The sequence below is a fragment of the Muntiacus reevesi genome, chromosome 9 (genome assembly GCF_963930625.1).
Source record: "Muntiacus reevesi chromosome 9, mMunRee1.1, whole genome shotgun sequence".
In the NCBI taxonomy this organism is placed as follows: domain Eukaryota; kingdom Metazoa; phylum Chordata; class Mammalia; order Artiodactyla; family Cervidae; genus Muntiacus; species Muntiacus reevesi.
In genome coordinates this window covers 5,291,551-5,312,776 of record NC_089257.1, presented here as the reverse complement: position 1 = coordinate 5,312,776, position 21,226 = coordinate 5,291,551, and the positions used below count along the sequence as shown (strand labels likewise).

At 38.5% G+C, this 21,226-nt stretch overlaps 2 protein-coding genes and 1 pseudogene across 2 annotated transcripts; all 3 read left to right on the top strand.

Annotated features, from left to right (window-relative positions):
- Window positions 1-1,324: 1,324 nt before the first annotated feature.
- Window positions 1,325-2,260, top strand: LOC136175040 (olfactory receptor 5W2-like). Its single transcript, XM_065945333.1, has one exon. The coding sequence runs from the start codon at window positions 1,331-1,333 to the stop codon at window positions 2,258-2,260; it is 930 nt and encodes a 309-aa protein (XP_065801405.1). The 5' UTR covers window positions 1,325-1,330.
- Window positions 2,261-10,154: 7,894 nt separating this feature from the next.
- LOC136174834 (olfactory receptor 5W2-like) lies at window positions 10,155-13,824 on the top strand. Its single transcript, XM_065945083.1, has 2 exons — window positions 10,155-10,167; window positions 12,893-13,824. Exons 1-2 carry the CDS (start codon window positions 10,155-10,157, stop codon window positions 13,822-13,824), a joined length of 945 nt encoding a protein of 314 aa, XP_065801155.1.
- A 6,433-nt stretch (window positions 13,825-20,257) lies between these two features.
- On the top strand, window positions 20,258-21,226 carry LOC136175369 (olfactory receptor-like protein OLF2; annotated as a pseudogene).

Genomic DNA, 21,226 nt, shown 5'->3' with positions numbered 1-21,226 from the left:
GGTCATCTCAGGTGGGTTTCCAGCTAACTTAAAGAATATAGAAGAAAATACTTAACATTTTGAGGAAAAAAAAATTGTAAATGAACCGTATTGTGTCTGCCTCTTCATTAAAATCTGAAATCAATGGCCAGACATATTTCGATCTCAGAATCACAAGAACCTGAACTGGTTAATATCCATAATAACTGTTTATCCAAAATAAACTGTTTGTTTAATATCCATAATAACATAATAAACTGTTTATTTATTTTATTTCGTCATAGGAAATATTTACTCTTTTTATCATTGGAAAAATGTATGCATGAATTTAAAGTATCTTTTGCTTTATTAAAATAGAGTAGGCATCACAATAAAAATAAAAAATGTACAAATCCATCTCTATGTGAACCACATGCCATGTTTACTTAGGTCTGAAGGGAAAAAAGTTTCATTGCTTCCATTCTATGCTTATAAACATTAAAATGTATACACATACACACATATAGCAAAGAGGAAAGTATATGCATTTTAGAAACATTATTGTCCCTCATCTTATTTCCACTTTAGTAACTAACAGGCCATTAAAAATCTAAAATGAGGCAAATCATACAATAAATTCTGTTGTTTTCACTTCCTTTTAGCTCTTTTTTCCACTTGTTAAGAGATTCATCTTTTGACAACTGCCACTCTCAAAGAGGTAATTAACATTGTAGGGAAGCAAGAATACATTTCTATAAAATCAGCTCAATAATACTTAATTCATATCTAAGCAAATACTGAACATAACATAAACTAAAATCAGGAATATAATTATTTTTATTACTAGTCATTGATATACTCACTGTTTCTCAAACTAATTCAAATTCTCCGAAACCAATTATTCTTTTTTGAGAAACATAAAAATTGTTATTGTTTTTGTATCTAAGTGACTATTTTCAGCCATCATAGATGCTCAGTCCTATGTCTTACAGTTTGGTCTCTCTAACACTGGTGTCTCTTCTAGGTTTTTCTCAAGAGGTAACGAGTTAAATTTCTCTAAATCTACTCCCTGGATGAAGAAACTAACACTCACAGAAGAGCTTACAGAAAGTAAAAAACCTCATGAATGACATCTAGATTTACATCCAATTTCTCAAAGGTCTTTCTCAGGTACTTTTTTATTATTGCAAAATAGAGAGTCATGCCTCTTTAAAGAGTGGGTGCATGAGTGAATAATTTTCTAAGTATAAAAAGACACTTACAGAGAAGATATTCTATCTTTTGACATTTTGTAGATGCCGAAAAGTGTTACACAGGCAAGTATCATTTTCTTGATCATTTTCTCCAAAAGTTTACACAAGAACAAAGAAGAATGGAAAGAGAGAATTGTTCCTCCTTAACTGAATTCATTTTCTTGGGAATTACGGATAACACTGAGAACAAAGTGATCCTATTTACAATATTTCTCCTTGTTTATCTCATTACTCTTCTGGCAAATCTCGGAATGATAACCCTGATTCGGATGGATCCCCAGCTGCACACACCCATGTACTTCTTCCTCAGCCACCTCTCCTTCTGTGACCTCAGCATTTCCACAGCAGTTGGCCCCAAGATGCTGGTGGACATATTTGCTAAGAACAGATCAATTCCCTTCTATGGCTGCGCCCTGCAATTACTGGTGCTCTATACCTTTATAGATTGTGAGTGTCTCCTGCTGGCAGTGATGGCCTATGACCGGTACAAGGCCGTCAGCAGCCCCTTGCTCTACGCGGTCAGCATGTCCAGCAGGCGGTGCTCCCTGCTCATGGCGGGGGTTTACCTGGTGAGTATCGCAGAGACGTTGATACACTTGACATTAGCCTTCCGCTTATGTTTCTGTGGGTCAAATGAGATTAATCACTTTTTCTGTGATGTTGCTCCTCTTCTATTGCTATCTTGCTCAGATACGCAGGTCAATGAGTTAGTGATATTTACTGCTTTTGGCTTCATTGAACTGAGTACAATTTCAGGAGTCCTTGTCTCTTATTGTTATATTATCCTATCAGTCTTGCAGATCCACTCTGCCAAAGGGGGGATCAAAGCTTTCTCTACCTGCATCTCTCACCTAACCTCTGTGGCAATTTTCCAGGGAACAATGCTCTTCATGTATTTCAGGTCAAGTTCTTCCTACTCTCTAGATGAAGACAAAATGACCTCTTTGTTTTACACCCTTGTGATTCCCATGTTAAACCCTCTGATTTACAGCCTAAGAAATAAGGATGTGAAACAAACCCTGAAAAAATTGAATAATAAGTGGTTTTAAAATTTTATATTTTGAGTATGTGCACACATACACATCCATACATATATGGTGATTGTTGATTTATTAAAATTAAATGGTAGGTTACATGAGAAACATAATTTCTATTTGAAGTATATTGCTATTTCCCCCACCTGACATGCTTCTTTATATTTTCCGAATTTGTATACGGCATCAGTTTCTGGGAAAGGGTTTTCTGACTTTTTCAATACATTAATTTTGTTCGGTTTTTAGTCAAGCACTATTTAAATTACACTAAGATATAGAGTGCATTTTGTTCATTGGTCTTTGAGCTTTTCAGTTCTTCATGTACTACAATGCATCTTGTAGTTTAAATACAATTAAATATAAGCTAGTATTAATAATGTATTAACTAAATAGTCAAGTAATTCATAATAAGCCTGAAATTCATCATGAGATAATGCATAGTGATCTATTATTCAAAAGCAAAAATATCTAAAACCAGTCTAAAGAAGAGGCATCTTTGGATGTTCAGTCAAATCAGAAAAAGATTCAATTTGGGAGATGAAAAAATAGCAGGCAGAGGATCTGACAGTTACTCGGATCTTGAAGTGTACGAGTCCATGCCTGTTAGAAGTCATACTGGCTACGACATGGAAGAACCATGAGGAGCATATGCTAGGTGAAATAATTCATACAGAGGGAGACAAGCACTGTACGGGTCTCACAAACACGTAGAATCCAACTGGTCAACCACACAGAGCCAGAGACTAGATTGGATATTGCTGCGGGCTGAACGGTGGGAGCAATGGGTGATGCTGATCAAAGTTTACAAACTTTCTGTTGCTCAATGAATAAGTTCTGGGGTCTAATGTGCACTGTGACTCTAGTTAAAATTGTGTATTGTAAGACTGACATTTGCTGAGAGAGTAGTTCTTAAAGCTTTTCATGGTATGCACACTCAAAATGATAGCTATGTAAATTGATGAATGTGCTAACTAGCTTTATTGTAGTAATTATTTCACAATGTACACATATATTAAATCTTCATGCCCTATATCACAAGCATGTTGTCAATTTTATCTGAATGCAGTTTAAAAAAAGGAGTAAAAGAAGTTAAGGGACAGTGGACAGAATCATAGTAAAGTACATAATTGTGCTTCATTATCAGCTGTAGATTCTTCTGTGACTCTCTGCACACCAATTTCCTTCCCATTTTCCTTACTCTTAGCTCTGGTTAAATACACCTCTTTGTCTCTTTGTTGTTCACAAAAAACCACCTATTTAAAAGATTACTTTATATCACCGTGTTTATCAGAGTTCTTTGCTTTTGAGCATTGCATTATATAAACAAAGCATTACGTGTTGTCTGGAAGATCAAATAAACAAATATATAATAAACTAAAAACAGAAGACAACTTTTTTCACTGCTAATTGTATGTCAGTAGTGCAAAATTAAACAAGGGTTTGATAAGTAGCTTACAAATGTATATCAGAATATAGTTAACATATTGAACACATATACACATGTTTGTTTGCAAGGTCCATAAAATGGCTTTGGACATTAAGATAATAGACTATAAATTCAGTTCAGTTCAGTCGCTCAGTCGTGTCCAACTCTTTGCAAACCCATGAATCAGCATGCCACGCCTCCCTGTCCATCACCAACTACCCAAGTTTACTCAAACTCACGTCCATTGAGTTGGTGATGCAATCCAGCCATCTCATCCTCTGTCGCCCCTTTTTTTCTGCCCCCAATCCCTCCCAGCATCAGGTTCTTTTCCAATGAGTTAACTCTTCACATGAGTTGGCCAAAGTATTGGAGTTTCAGCTTCAACATCAGTCCTTCCAAAGAATATTCAGGACTGATTTCCTTTAGGATGGACTGGTTGGAATTCCTTGCAGTCCAAGAGACTCTCAAGAGTCTTCTCCAATGCCACAGTTCAAAAGCATCAATTTTTCAGTGCTCAGCTTTCTTCATAGTCCAACTCTCACATCCATACATGACCACTGGAAAAACCATAGCCTTGACTAGATGGACCTTTGCTGGCAAAGAAATGTCTCTGCTTTTTAATAAGCTATCTAGGTTGGTCATAATTTTCCTTCCAAGGAGTAAACATCTTTTAATTTCATGGATGCAATCACCATCTGCAGTGATTTTGGAGCCCCCGCAAATAAAATCTGACACAGTTTCACTGTTTCCCCATCTATTTCCCATGAGTGATAAGACATGCCTATTAATTTCACTAGAAAGAATAAGCTCTAAGTTCTTGCTAGTTGACTATTTCATCTGCTTTTGATCTGGTTTCCTGAAGGCTAAAGCACTAAATTAGTTTGCTAAGAAAGCTAGGATGTGGCCATGTATTTAATATACCATAATGTACTGAAAGAGACATATTATCCATTGCAATTACAAAATTAAAAGCCTCTGATGGTCTTCAATTTTCTTGCTGCCATTGTAAAATGTTCTTATGTGACAATACTTCAGAATGGAAAAATAAAGCCTACATAATTCCTCTGTTGTTCAGGGTGGTATTTGTAAAGCACTATGCCATGTTAAGAAAAATTATCATAGTGAAAAAATTAGGATAATTCTTGCATAACATAAAAGACTTAAATATGTGTGCTTCTGGCATACTTTATCAATTCACTCAGACTTCTTTTGACTTGTTGCTTATGAGCAGCAAAATGGCAGCAAATATAGGCAGAAATATAGTTAAAATAGGGTGTCAGTGGACTATCATTAATTCAGAGATTAATAAACATGGATCTAATTAATCCATCTTCATATATATGATCAGTTTTATGTCAGCATCTAAAGACTAACTCAACATGAATACTAGCCCATTTCATTGTATCTAGTGAGGAATATGTAAATAGAAGAAAATTTTAGGCCCATTAAATGGAATTCCAAAAATAGAACTGATTGATTCAGTTAGTTGTAGGCTTCCTCTCCTCATATTGAAGAAATTAATGAGAAATTATGGAAATTTTCTTTTTTTAGATAATTTCTAACTCAGATAGGAATTTGGGCAAAATGTTTCTTCTTCCTTGCCAGTAATCTGTGAAAAAATGGGAACAGTTTATCAAAAACTTTATTCTAGCCTGTCAATTTCAGTATTCTTCATTCTTTACCATTTTAATATCTTCACATCACATTATCCTTATACATGCACCAGTGACTTATGGAAAATATCATTGTGCAAATGCAATTTATCAATGACATATGTAATGTTTTAATATTACAGTCAAATTCCTGTATCTTGACCTCTTTCTTCATCCTTGCCACTGAAATTCTTTAGCATAAACATGGAAATCACCAACACAATGGCATGAGTTTGAGCAAATTCTGGGAGTTGAGGATGGACAGGGAAGTCGGCGTGCTGCAGTCCATTGGGTCGCAAAGAGTCAGACACGACTGAGAGACTGAACTGAACGGAAACATGGCAAAGAAATGTTAGGTTTGGTAAAGGTCTAATGCAGAGGACAGACAGACTCATACTTGTTACTGGCTGCACAGGTATACTCGTTACAGGTAGAAAAGCAGTAACATTCAACACACCGGTAAGCAGGAGGATCTGGGTTAAAGCTAGAGGCAAAAATCTTTAACCACCCTGGATGTCTTTCTCTTTTGTTAGAACCATGCTATGGACCAGGCAGGAACACCACTCTAAATACCTCATTCTTGCTTTCTATCCCTCAGATCACCCTGTGTAGAAGAGGGATTTAAGCTATATTACCTCTAAGGCTCTTTTCAGGCGATATGATCTGCCTCTATAAGCTATGGCTTTACTGTAGCGTAAATCCATCTATATCAGTGGAAAGAATATGGAAAAAAGAAAAAAGAGTCACTTCACATTCAGTCAAAGAATTGATCTGAGCATATAGGCCGAGTATCTCAATTGGTAAAGAATCTGCTTGCAGTTCAGGAGGCCCCAGTTCAATTCCCGGGTCGGGAAGATCCCCTGGAGAAGAGATAGGCTACCCACTCCAGTATTCTAGGGCTTCCCTTGTGTCTCAGCTGGTAAAGAACCCGCCTGCAATGCGTGAGAAGCGGGTTTGATCCCTGGGTTGAGAAGATCCCCTGCAGAAGGGAATGGCTACCCACTCCAGTATTCTGCCCGGAGAATCCCATGGACTGTACGGTACATGGGGTCGCAAAGGGTTGGACACGACTGGGTGAGTTTCACTCACTCGCTCAACCTGCATTGTCAGTTACATGAAGCCATGAAGACACTGTGAGTTTTAGTAGGCCAAAATCTTTTAAAAACAGCTGTTTTACATGCCCTGTTATCCAAGTTCAATATCTCAAGGACTCCTAATGAGAGGGTAACAGGCAGGAAGGCTAGGGATCCCCAAGCAGAGGAAATAAACTGCAAGTGGCAGATGCTTTTTGTTTGTTTGTTTTGTTTGTTCCTTCTCTATACAAAATTAAAAGAAGGTTTGTTTTAAATTCTGTGTTGTCAGGAAGACCCCTGGTTCAGCCTGGGTTTAACTTTTCTCAAACCTTGAACTGATAATGACTCAACAAATCCGTATGTCTTACTCATGGAAATGTTCTCTTAAGCTATGTTAATGAAGCTATGTATTTGTTTGGAAATCTGCCTTTCTTTAGGGTTCATGTCAATTGTTTTATGGCTGGGGATGAGTCACCTTGCATTCTGTGCTGTCTCAAAATGCATGTTGTGGGAGAGAGGGCTGATGCAACTCTCTCAGTTTTGAGGTGATTCTTCAACAGATATATAACTGCTTGCTAAAAGCTAGCAAGTGGGGCACTCTTTCTGCCCCCTTCTGAAGACTATGTCAGAGCTTCCTCCATCCCTTATACATTAATAAAACTTTATGACACAAAAACTTCAAGTGATCAAGCCTCCTCTCTGACTCCAGATCAAAATCCTCTCCTCTGGAGGTCACGAATCCTGGAGTAGCTCATGGCTCGAGACTGCAAACTTTCACTTATAGAAGTGGATAGATATCCAACTTTATTAGTGCTGAAGTAAACGGAAGTGAAATAAAATGTTAACAGTTGTGTTGACATTTACCAAACGGCAAAAAGTACTTGTTTACATACCAAATAGTAAACAAGTATCTACTACTGTTGAGGATGTTAAACAACCGGTTTTTATGCCTTGACAGTAGATTGAGATTTGACACTGCACTTGGTAAAATTCTATGTCTGAGTCTCCTATAGCTGGACACATAAATGTCCTAGGACCAAAAACGTTATTCCTAGAAGTGTGTCCAAGAGTACAGAGTGAATATGCACCCAAAAGGCATGTATAGACATGTTCACCATTGTATTATTTACAGTAGTGTAACACCAAAAGCAACTCATTTCTTTTAACACATTAGATCAAGACTTGACATACTTTTCTGAAAGTATTTAATAGTGTATATTTTAGAGTTTGTAGACCATAAAATCTTGGTATATCTAAACTGTTTTGTCCTCTATCACAATAGTAGCCATCCATAACACATGAATAAATGGTGTGTCACAGCTCCAATAAAACTTAACAGGTCAAGTTTACTGACTCCTGCTTTAGATTAGACAAATGAGTTTATGATAAGTTTGTATGCTGGAAAAGTACACAGCAATGAGAAAGAATAGCTTCATACAAGAGCAGGGGAAAACTTCACAAACATAATCTTCAGTGAAAAATGTCAGACATAAAAGTGCAAAATCTGTATGATCTAAACTATGTACCTTAAAAATAAACAAACTCACATATCATATGGAAAATCAATTTCTGATGGATGTAGGGACAGTTTCTGAGAATCTAGTAATTTTTTTTTTTTTTTTGGTTCTGAGTGCAGGAATCTTTCTATTTTTGAAAGATTTTTTGCAGCCTGCATTTTTAGATAGAAATTTTTTTCTGTATTTATATTATACTTTAAAATCACCCTCTTTATTTTTTTTCTCTATGAGATTATAAAAAATAATAATATTTATTTTTAAGTCTAAAATGTTCTTATATAAAATGATTGTTCATATAGATTTATGATGAAGAAGGAATTCTTAGGGCCTGGACTCCATCGTAGGCCTGTCCATGCTGATCAGGCTCGGCCACCTCTCCAATGGACTCTGAACTCTGAGTTTAATGTCTATGGAAATGACAACAGAAGGATAAGACCCCCACACCCCCGCCCCAGACAGGGGAATCTTGAAGATCGTATCCAGGTTACTCCTCGCCTAAGAGAACACATACACTAATCACCCCTTCCTCCAGACAGGCCATACATTTTTCTGTACCTATCAGAGTGTAACCTCGGACTTATTGATTATTGGCTAATTGTTTACCTGTCTGAGCACATGGCACATGGGGTTATTGGGATTTTATTTACCCTTCCTTAGTTTATGTAAGTCTCAAGGAATTTGGGCTGGTGGGTTCGGACACATACACATGGGGCAGAAAAGATTTTCACAAATGCTGGTCGGGGCCCTTGGCTAAGAGCAGACTCTGCCTTGGCCCGCTGGTGTAATAAACTGCACTCCACGATCTGCATTGTCCTTCTGAGTGAGTTTATTTCCCGGAACGCGCGGCTACAACGGTGAAATACAGGACATCCTCGGTCTCCGTATCACTGAAAGCGCTGCCTTGCTTGTAGGACAGTACTGCATCCGTCCACCCCCTGGCCCTCCCGGTCACCCTCTCAGCAGCGGGGGGTGCTCCTGGACTTTGACCTGGACCATGCAGTGAGCTCTCTGTCATTCTACTCAAGGTTGGGGAAACTGACCATTATATTCTGAAAAAGGTCATCTTTGGGTAGTGTTTGCTGACATAAAATTGTTTTCATGTCAGCAGAGGCACCAGGAAAAACCCAAATAATGACCTTTCCCCCCCTCATTTGTATCTGAAGCATACATTTTCTCCTTAAGATGTTCTTTTATTACTTAAAATCTCCATTTTTAATGAAACACCAATCCCATTGGGAGATATTTTAGGTTACCCACCTTGCAATTAATAATGTAGCTACCCAAACTTGGGTTTAAACTGTTATATGGGGGAAGATAGAAAGGATGTTAGTCCACGTGTTTTTGAGAAGCAGACCTGTTAAAAAATTAACACTTGCTTCTGGCTAACAAAATGTAACCCAAGGGATTTTTGCTTCCCTGAAGATTGGGATGTACCTGAGGGAAAAATTAATTTGGATAGGAGTAGAATTAGGGAATTGAGGACAATTGCACATATACCATATCTGTAACAGAAAAGTAAATAAAGATAGAAAAATGCTTTTGAAACATAATCAGTTCTTGATTCTGTCTGTGTGTATGTGTGTGTGTGTGCATGTTCAGTCATGTCCAACTCTTTGCAACCCCTAGATTTTAGCCTGCCAGGCTCCTCTGTCCATGGAATTTTCCAGGCAAGAATACTGGAGTGGGGTGCCATCTCCTCCTCTGGGGGTTTTCCTGACCCAGGGATCAAACATATGTCTCCTGAGTCTCCTGCATTGGTAGTTGGATTCTTTACCACTGAGCCACCTGGGAACCCTTCTTAATTTTAGTGGAAAATTATTAGCAATTATATTGTGGTTTGAGATTTGCCTCAATGATACCTCCACAGGTTGCAGGTGGCATTTTAAAGTTGATCTCCTCATAGGCAAGAATGACAATAACATATACAAAGGCATTTTTAAAAATTGACATTAAGAATCACTTTTACAAAATTATACAGGTACTACATTTATGAATTTTAGGATAAATAATTTCTCAGATTTATAAGGAAAAAAGTAGAAAAACAAACAAACAAAAAAATTGAAAAGAACTGAGAAAACACCCAAACTGATAAGAAATCCTGTGTATTTCGCAAATGAGAATTCAGGTGAAACAGAAAATTAGTTATGATCAGTATTTAATTTCAGCCCATTAACATTTAGGTCATCTTATCTTATTGTGGCTTCACTGCCATTGCCTTAATACCCACTGATTCACATAAGAATGAAATTCTTAAGCATTAACCTCTTGCTTATTTGTTATCTTGTTGAGTATTTGTTCAATTTTTTTTTTTGCTCACTTTTTTTGTTTGTTTTTTATTTCTTACTATTGATTAAAGTTCATATATTTGGATACAAGTTCTTTGTCATATGTACAAGGTTTCTAAATATTTTAAATATTTTCTTCATATATTATGGAAACATTTCTCTTTATATTAGCTCACACTGCTTCATCCTTGGTGGTGGTGGTTTAGTCACTAAGTCGTTTACAACCCTTGGGACCCCATGGACTGTATTTTGCCAGGCTCCTCTGTCCATGGGATTTTCCAGACAAGAGTACTGGAGTGGGTTGCCATTTCCTTCTCCAGGGATCTTCCCAGCCCAGGAATCAAACCCGGGTCTCCTGGCAGATTCTTTACCAAACTGAGCTATGAAGGAAGCCCCCCTTTTGCTAGATTAATTTAGTAACAATATTGATGTATACAAGGTCATCCTGTGTTAAATTTGTCCCTGAATTCATGAGGCAACATGCAGAAGCAGAAACATAATTAATGACGGTTGTACAGTGACAATACCCAGAGGCAGTGGCCCAGGGATTTAAGTCCCAAAGTACCTGGTAAAATAAAATGCTATCTGCTTACTGCTCAGCTACCTAAAGCCAGCTCATCTCAGGTAAGTTTTGAGGTCCTGATTAAAAGAACATAGGACAGAAACATTCCCATTTGGAGGAAAATCAATTTATAAATAAAACATTTTATATCTGTTTACTCAGTTGAATACATTCTGTAATTTAATGTTCAGGAACAATATTTTCTTCTCAGAGCTGGCAGATTCTGTGCTTGTTAAAATCCATAATATAACTATTAAATTAATTTATTTTGATTGTGGTTTATAGGAAAGATATTACTCCTTTTATAATCAGAGTAGCATATAGGTGAATTTAAAGGGCGCTTGGTGGGTTTGTTCTCTTTTATTTAAAATATAATGTACGAGTGAATTTAAAAATTAAAATGTGCACATTCATCTTCATGTGAAGCCCCATAGCTACTAAGGTCAAAAGAAAGGATTCCTTATGCACGCACTGTTCTCATATACATCGGAGACATATAATCTGCATGCAAATGTATAATGCATACATACTAGACAGAGAAACCTTTGTATCACAGAGGAATTTATTGTCCCTAAACCTATTTCCACTCTTATAATACAAAAGTCCATTAAAATCCAAAGAGATGCAATAGTAGGTGTTAGGTTCTGTGGTTTACACTGCATTTTAGCATTTTTCTTTGTTCAAGGGACTCCTCTTTTGGCAGCAGAAACTCTATAAATAGATAATAAGTCGTGTGGCAAAGCAGTGATGGATTTTTAGGGAAAGGTTTCAATGTTACTTATTTCATGTCTCAGTAAACACTAAAGACTAGGATCAATAACAATTATTTTCATTGTTATCAGTGTATGGTGTACTAAGAGATTGTAAAACTAACAATTAATATTTTAAATTATGTTTTATGTGCCATATGATGATGAAAATAAATGTTTGTATCCAAGGAACTTTTCCAGCATAGTAAGTGGTGATCCATATGCTTTCAGCCTGCTGTCTCTAGCATCAGTGTTTTTTCCACACCGCCTTGGCAATGTAACGAGATGTCAATTCATCTAAATATCCTTCTCAATACAAAGATACAGTGCTCAGAGAAATTAAAGAGCTTATGGCAGTAGTTAAGTTAGGAACAACATCTAGAAATAGAAGTTTTTCAGCTATCTATCTCGGATATTTTTTATTATTATCAAGTAGATAGCAATACCTCCTTAAAGAATGCCCACTGACTTAGCCATCTTCTGAGTGTATGCTCTGTCGCTAAGTCCTGTCTCACTCGTTACAGTCTCACGAACTGCAGCTCACCAGGCTTCTTCTCCATGGGATAAGAATCTTGCCTGGAAAATCCCGTGGACGGGGAGCCTGGAGGGCTGCAGTCCATGAGGACGCAACGAGTCAAACAGAGTTTAGCGTCAGGGAACGCATGCGGGCACACACTCAGAAAATGACTTGATCAACGGGCATCCTTTAAAGAGGTATTGCTACCAATCTGATAATAATAAAAATATCCGAGCTAGGCAGTTGAGAAACTTCTGTGTAAATCCAGACGTAATTTCTGAGGTATGTTACTGTCCATGTTGTCGTTGTGCCGTCACTAAGTCATTCTGACTCTTTGTGACCCCGTGGACTGCCGCACTCTAGGCTTCCTTGTCCTTCACTGCCTCTTAGAGTTTGTTCAAATCTACGTCAGCTGAGTTGGTGATGCTATCGAACCATCGCATCTTCTGCTGCCTCTTCTTTTGCCTTCAGTCTTTCCCAGCAATAGGATCTTTTCTAATGAGTTGGTTCTTTGCAACAGGTGGCCAAAGTATTGGAGCTTCAGCTTCAGCATCAGTCGGTCCTTCCAATGAATAAGCAGGGCCGATTTCCTCTAGGATTGACTGGTTGCTGTCATGAGCTCTTCAGGTTCTCTGAGCGCTACCTTCCTTGTATCAAGAAGGATATTTGGATGAACTGATATCTCATCACATCTTCAAAATAGTGTGCAAAAAACACTGATGTTAGAAACACCAGGCTGAACATATTTTGAAAAGACCATTGCACAAATAAATTGTGTTCTTCCCTGCAGATATTTTGTGAATGCCCTGAAGTGGTTCCCTTACGTGTATCATTTTCTTGTTCATTTCCTCAAAAGTTTAGACAAGAAGACAGAAGAATGAAAAGAGGAAATTGCTCATCCTTAACTGAGTTCATATTGTGGGGAATTACGGATAAGCCTGAAGTTAAGATGATCTTATTTATCATGCTTTTTATTATCTATCTCATTAACCTTTTGGCAAATCTCGGAATGATTATTTTAATTAGGATGGATCCCCAGCTTCACACACCCATGTACTTCTTCCTCAGCCACCTCTCCTTCTGTGACCTCTGCTACTCCACAGCCATCGGCCCCAAGATGCTGGTGGACCTTTTAGCCAAAAAGAGATCAATCTCCTTCCATGGCTGTGCTCTGCAATTTTTGGTCTTCTCTAGCTTTATAGACTCTGAGTGTCTCCTGCTGGCGGTGATGGCCTATGACCGGTACGAGGCCGTCAGCAGCCCCTTGCTCTACGCGGTCAGCATGTCCAGCAGGCTGTGCTCCCTGCTCATGGCGGGGGTTTACCTGCTGGGAATGACAGACACTTTGATACACACGACATTAGCATTCCGCTTATGTTTCTGTGGGTCAAATGTGATTAACCACTTTTTTTGTGACTTACCTCCACTTCTCTCCCTTTCCTGCTCTGATACACGGGTCAATGAATTGGCATTATTCATTTTTTTTGGCTGTGTTGAACTGACCTCCATTTCAGGAGTCCTTGTCTCTTATTGTTATATCATCCTATCAGTCTTGAAGATCCACTCTGCTGAAGGGAGGTTCAAAGCTTTCTCCACCTGCGCCTCCCACCTAACTGCTGTGGCAATTTTCCAGGGAACTGTATTTTTCATGTATTTCAGGCCGAGTTCATCCTACTCTCTAGATGAAGACAAAATGTCCTCGTTGTTTTACACCCTCGTGATTCCCACGTTAAACCCTCTGATTTACAGCCTAAGGAACAAGGATGTGAAACAGGCCCTGGAAAAACTGAAACTTTAAATATGATTTTAAAGGTTTATATTTCACACACTCTTATAGTCACAAGTACACACATATTGTGGTTTTTGTTTTTATAAACTTATACTGCGTGATGCAAGAGAAACAAAGTTGTCTTAAATAATTCAGATGAGAATTTGTTGTTATTAAGTCTAAGTTTTAGAAATATTTTAGTTCTGAAATACTGCATACTTCATGTATCAAGAATTTGCATATGGCTCTTTCCCTTTGATGAAAACTTTCCAGAATTTTCTACTTTTTTCAAATTTTTCTGAGTTATGTTTTTGTTTGAATAATATTTCAGCTCCTTTAAGAATTATTGTATTTCCTCAGAAATCTTCGAGTCTCTTTATGTTCTATGGCATACACTGTACTTTCTATACTAATGATTATAAGCTAATGCTAATAAAAATCATTAATTGATTAAATAGCTATATAACTTAGAAGAAATCTCAAAATCATTATGAAAGAAAAAAATGAGGATTTTAAATTCAAGATGAAATCTAAAACTAGTATATCTTTTGATCAATATATTCAGTCTTAGATCTAATAATTATTCTATTTGAGAGATAAAATGATAGTGGGCAGAGGATCTGACAGTTAGATGGGTCTTGAGAGGGACAAGACTGTGTCTTTTAGAATTCAAGAAGCTTTGTTTACCACATATGGAAGAACCATAAATGCATTATGCTGACTAAAATAGGCAGACAGATAAAGGTAAATACTGTAGAGTTTCACATATATGTTGAATCTTAAAAGTTCAAACTCATAGAATTAGAGAGTAGATTGATCGCTTTTTCCAGGGTCTCAAAGGTGGGCAAAATCAGTAATAATGACCAAACTTACTATTATTCAGTGAATAAGTTCTGGAGATCCAATGTATATGACAACTCTAGGTACTAATTCTGTGTTATAAACTTGAAATTTGCCAGGAGAGTAGATCTTAATGGTCCTCATTATACACACACTCAAAATGTTAACTGTATAAATTAATGAATCATTTATTAACCATACCGTGGTGACCATTTCACAATAAATCAGAGCTTCATTTTCAATACCTTATATGTACTATTTGTCAATTTTAACTGAATAAAGCTTCGATAAAAGGAAGGAAAGAAGGCTATAAGGATCAATGGACAGGACATTAGTATCGTTATAAAGACCAAAGGAAAGGACATTAGTATCGTGCATCATCGTGCTGTCATTATTGTTGTTCAGTCGCTCAGTCGTGTCCAACTCTTTGCAGACCATGGTGTATAGCACACTAGGCCTCCCTGTCCCTCACCATCTCCCAGAGTTTGCACAAGTTCACATTCATGGCATCCGTGATGCCATCCAGCCATCTCATCCTCTGATGCCCTCTTTTCTTTCTGCTCTCAATTTTCTCCAACATCAGGGACTTTTCCAGTGAGTCATCTGTTCGCATCAGATGGCCAAAATATTGGAGCTTCAGCTTCAGCATCAGTCCTTCTATAGTGAATATTCGGAGTTGATCTCACTTAAGATTGACAGGTTTGGTATCCTTGCTGTCCAAGGGACCTTCAGGAGCCTTCTCCAGCGCCACAGTTCCAGGGTTTCAATTCTTTGTCACTCTGCCTTCTTTACAGTCCAGCTCCCACAACCATATGTGACCACTGGGAAGATCATATCCTTGACTCTATGGACTTTGTTGGCAGAGTAATGTCTCTGCTTTCCAACACACTGTCCAGGTCTGTCAATGCTTTCCTGCCAGGATGCAGTTGTCTTCTGCTATCGTGGCTGCAGTCACCATCCACAGTGATTCGGAGCCCAAGAAGAGGAAATCTGTCACTGCTTCCACATTTTCCCCTTCTATTCACCTTGCAGTAATGGGGCTGGATGCCATTGGCTTAGTTTTTTTCTTTTTTTTTTTTTATATTTCAGTTCAGTTCAGTCGCTCAGTCATGTCCGACTCTCTGCGACTCCATGAACCGCAGCACGCCAGGCCTCCCTGTCCATCACCAACTCCCGGAGTCCACCCAAACCCATGTCCATTGAGTTGGTGATGCCATCCAACCATCTCATCCTCTGTCAGCCCCTTCTCCTCCTGCTTTCAATGTTTCCCAGCATCAGGGTCTTTTCAAATGAGTCAGCTCTTCGCATCAGGTGGCCAAAGTATTGGAGTTTCAGCTTCAGCATCAGTCCTTCTAATGAACACCCAGGACTGATCTCCTTTAGGATGGACTGGTTGGATCTCCTTGCTGTCCAAGGGACTGTCAAGAGTCTTCTCCAACATCACATTTCAAAAGCATCAATTCTTCAGCACTCAACTTTCTTCACAGTCCAACTCTCACATCCATACATGACCACTGGAAAAACCATAGCCTTGACTAGACAGACCTTTGCTGGTAAAGTAATGTCTTTACTTTTTAATATGCTGTCAAGGTTGATCATAACTTTCCTTCCAAGGAGTAAGTGTCTTTTAATTTCATGGCTGCAATCACCATCTGCAGTGATTTTGGAGCCCCAAAAAAATATAGTCAGCCACTGTTTCCACTGTTTCCCCATCTATTTGCCATGAAGTGATGGGACCAAATGCCATGATCTTAGTTTTCTGAGCGTTGACCTTTTTGTTTTTGTTTCTTGAAGGCTAGAGCTAAATCTTTTTGTTGAGAAAGGGTGGACGTTGTCATATATTTGAACAACCTTACAAGACTGAAAGACGTTCTTAATTATCAATTAAAATTATAAAGCTAAAAGCCACTGATGTTTTAGGTTTTCAAACTGCCCTATAAAATTTTCTTATGTGAAAACATTCTAGATATAAGTAAAATCTAAAAAATGCCTCTGTTACTCAGGCAGGCCTTTGTTTGACATTATGGCATTTTAGGGAAAGATCACACAGTGAATAAAAACCTACAGAAAATTCTTGTTTCAGATAAAAACTTCAAATCTATCTCTAATGTATTTCATTGATTTGTGCAAACTCTTTTGGAATTGCTGCTTACGAGCAAAAATATGGCAGAAAAACATTGAAGTGTATTAACTTCCAAGCAAAATAGAGTGTCAATAGATTGCTGTGAAAAACCGACATTCACCTACATGATGTAAATTTATTATAGTATCTAAACACTAATTTCATCTACAATGGAACCATTTTATTAGATATACTTTGTGGTATAAAAATGAAAAAAATTAAGCCCATTAAATGGAAGGCCAACAATGGAATCTATTGACTGATTCTGCCTTTCTGAGAACTTGCATGGTTGAATAACGAATTATGGGAAAATTACTTTAAGAATCAATAACTAAAATAAAAAAATACACAAGAATGTATAATAACTCCTCTATCTTGAGATTTTGCAAAAGAAGAAGTCTACACTAAAGACTTTGGTGGGTCCTACCCTGTCTGCTTCAGTCCTCATCACTATACTCCCCTTCTTACGTCACTTGCATCTCATATATCCACCAATGACTGATTTTAAAATGTCATCATACAACTGCAGTGTTATCAACGACAGTGTGTAGAAGGCTAATGTGTGTTTGTGTACTCAGTCACTGAGTTGTGTCCGACTCTTGTGGCACCATGAACTATATCCTGCCAGGCTCGTCTGTTCATGGACCTCTCCTGGTGAGAATACTGGGTGGGTGGCCATTTCCTCCTCCAGGGGACCTTCCCCACCGAGGGGCTGAACCCGTGTCTCTGTGTCCCCTGCACTGACAGGCATATTCTTCACCACTGTGCCCTGGGAACCCCGTCAGTGGACTTCTACTGAAATCACGTTCCTGCATCTTGATCCGTCATCCCTGCCCCTGAAATGTGTGTGTACACCTAGTTGCTCAGGCGTGTTTGATTCTTTGCGGCCCCGTGGAGCCCGCCAGGCCCCTCTATCCATGGAACTCTCTAGGCGAGAACACTGGAGTAACATGCCATTTCCTCCTCCAAGAGATCTTACATGTCTCCTGCATTGCAGGTGGATTCTTTATTTTCTGAGACATCAGAGAAGCCCCTGCCACTGAAATACTTAAGATCAAATATGACATAACAATCAAATGATAGATTTGAGTATATGTTCAGTGTAGAAAACATAGATATACATACGGGTCATTGGCTGTATAACTATATTTGTAAAAAAAATAGTGATATGAATGTTCAACAATTCAATAAGCACAAAGTTCTGTGTTAAAGACAGAAACAGCAACTTTTCACCTCCCTGGATATCTCCCTCTTTAGATATGTGCTATGAGCCATTTACCAATATTTATCATATCAGTATTTATCAATATGAATAACTTCAGATATACAGATGACACCACCCTTATGGCAGAAAGTGAAGAGCTAAAGAGCATCTTGATGAAAGTGAAAGAGGACAATGAAAAAGTTGGCTTAAAGCTCAACAAGAAAACTAAGATCATGGCCCATCCAGTCCCATCACTTGATGGAAAAGAGATGGGGAAACAGTGGCAGACTTTTTGGGGTTTGGGGACTCCAAAATCACTGCAGATGGTGACTGCAGCAATTTGAAAGATGCTTACTCCTTGGAAGGAAACTTATGACCAACCTAGACAGCATATTAAAAAGCAGAGACAACAAGTACACACATGAACATACATATAAACGTACACACAAACAGAAGCCTAGCTTCCCTGGTGGCTCAGATGGTAAAGCATCTGCTTGCAATGCGGGAGACCTGGGCTTGATCCCTGGGTCAGGAAGATCCCTTGTAGAAGGAAATGGCAACCCACTCCAGTACTCTTGCCTGAAAAATTCCACAGGCTGAGAAGTCTGGTAGGCTATAGTCCATGGGGTCACAAAGCATCGGACACAACTGAGCGAATTCACTTCATATCAAATATGTTTCTTACTTTTGTCCCATCTATTTTGAAAGAACAAGCCAGGTTAAAATCTAAAGGGATGAAAATGCATTAGCTGAAGTGTCTTGCTTCTGCTTGTTTCTAGAATTTTTCTTTATCTGGTCAAGAGACATGTCCTTTGGCACCAGACTGCTCCTGCACATAAGTAATAATAATGTGGCAAAGCAGCAAAATATTTCTGGAGAAAATTTTACTAAAATATATCTAATGCTCAATATTTACATTAAAGAGTAGAGCAGAGACAGTAATAACCATATTGTTCATTCTTTCAAAATCAGAGATAGTTAATTCTGCCATTATTTAATACACAATAATAAGTGAACTAGGCCCCCCCAGGTGGCTCAGGGGTAAGGAAGCCTCCTGTAGTTCAGGAGATGGGGGTTCGGTTCTTGATTTGGGGAGATGCCCTGAAGAAGGAAATGGCAACCCGCTCCAGTGTCCTTGCCTGGTGAATCCTATGGACAGAGGAGCCTGATAGGCTTCAACATTGAGTTGAAAGAGCCAGACACGTCTTAGCGATTGAACAAGCAAACAAACAAATAAACACATTATGATTCTTAAGTACTCAAGAAGTATAATCACTTGTATTCATAGTTGGATAGGTATCTTTAAAATATAAGGTTGGATACTTCAACCTTGTCTTCAAGTGTTACTTTCATATTATCTTTGACATGCAATGAGCTTTCAGTAAGAACTGATTGCTGAGATAAAGCAGTGAAGGTTCCAACTAGTCACATACCTCATAGTTGACATCCAAATTTAGAGTCAGACTTTCGCAAAACTCCTATCCCACACTTAACCTTTTAAAATCAGACAGTGAGGAAATTTGTATGGGCTATTTTCTCTTTTTTTTTTTTTTTTTTTTAATTTTTATTTTTCAGTGGGTTTTGTCATACATTGATATGAATCAGCCATAGAGTTACACGAATTCCCCATCCCGGTCTCCCATCCCACCTCCCTCTCCACCCGATTCCTCTGGATCTTCCCAGCCCAACAGGCCCGAGCACTTGACTCATGCCTCCCACCTGGGCTGGTAGTCTGTTTCACCACAGATAATATACATGCTGTTCTTTCGAAACATCCCACCCTCCCCTTCTCCCACAGAGTTCAAAAGTCTGTTCTGTACTTCTGCGTCTCTTCTTCTGCCCTGCATATAGGGCCATCGTTACCATCGTTCTAAATTCCGTATATATCTGTTAGTATACTGTAATGTTCTTTATCTTTCTGGCTCACCTCACTCTGTATAATGGGCTCCAGTTTCATCCATCTCATTAGAACTGATTCAAATGAATTCTTTTTAACGGCTGAGTAATATTCCATGGTGTATATGTACCACAGCTTCCTTATCCATTCATCTGCTGATGGGCATCTAGGTTGCTTCCATGTCCTGGCTATTATAAACAGTGCTGCGATGAACATTGGGGTGCACGTGTCTCTTTCAGATCTGGATTCCTCAGTGTGTATTTTCTCATAATAAAATGCACTGAAATAAATTATATCTGGTTTACAGATAATACTTTGTCTCAAAAAGAGTGAAAACTTGGGTCTGTCATTGTCTCAGTCATTTCTGGAGCATTTCTACAAGAAGAATAAAGAAGAATGGATGGGGAAAGTTGCACTCTTTCTCTTGGGAATTAGTAGTAGCCCTGTAATCAAAGTGACTCTATTTACCACGTTTCTGGTTGTTTATCTCATTATTCTTGTCGCAAGTCTCAGTGTGATTGTTTTAGTTAGAACAGACTCCCAGCTGCACACACCCATGTACTTTTTCCTCAGCCACCTCTCCTTCAATGACCTCTGCTATTCCACAGACACTGGACCCAGGATGCTGGCAGGCTTCCTCATCAAGAACAGATCGATCTCCTTCTATGGCTGTGCTCTGCAATCCCTGATCTCCTGTCCCTTGGCAGGTTCTGAGTGGCTCCTGTTGGCAGTCATGGCCTGTGATCAGTATGTGGCTATTAGCAACCCCTTGCTTTATACAGTCAGGATGGCTGGCGAGGTGTGCTCACTGCTGATGGCTGGGGTGTATATGGTGGAAGTTATAGATGCTTTGATAAATAGAATATTAACCTTCCACTTATGCTTCTGTGGGTCAAATGAAATTAACCATTTCTTCTGTGACGTCCCTCCTCTCCTCTTGCTATCTTGCTCAGATACACAGGTCAGTGAGTTAGTCATATTTCTCATTTTGGGCTTCGCTGAACCAATTACCCTTTCAGGTCCTTTTGTGTCTTACTGTTACATCATACCAGCAGTGATAAAGGTCCACTCTGCTGAAGGGAGGTTCAAGGCTTTCTCCACCTGCACCTCCCACCTAACTGCTGTGGCAATTTTCTAGGGAACCCTGCTCTTCATGCATTTCAGGTCAAGTACTTCCTACTCTCTAGACAAAGACAAAATGACCTCCTTGTTTTATACCCTTGTGATTCCCATGTTAAATCTTCTGATTTACAGCCTACAGATCAAAGATGTGAAAGAGGCTCTGATGAAATGTGAAAATAAAAAATGGTTTCATGAAAATTTGCTCATATACACAATAATTTATGAAAATCAAAATTGGTTTGACTAA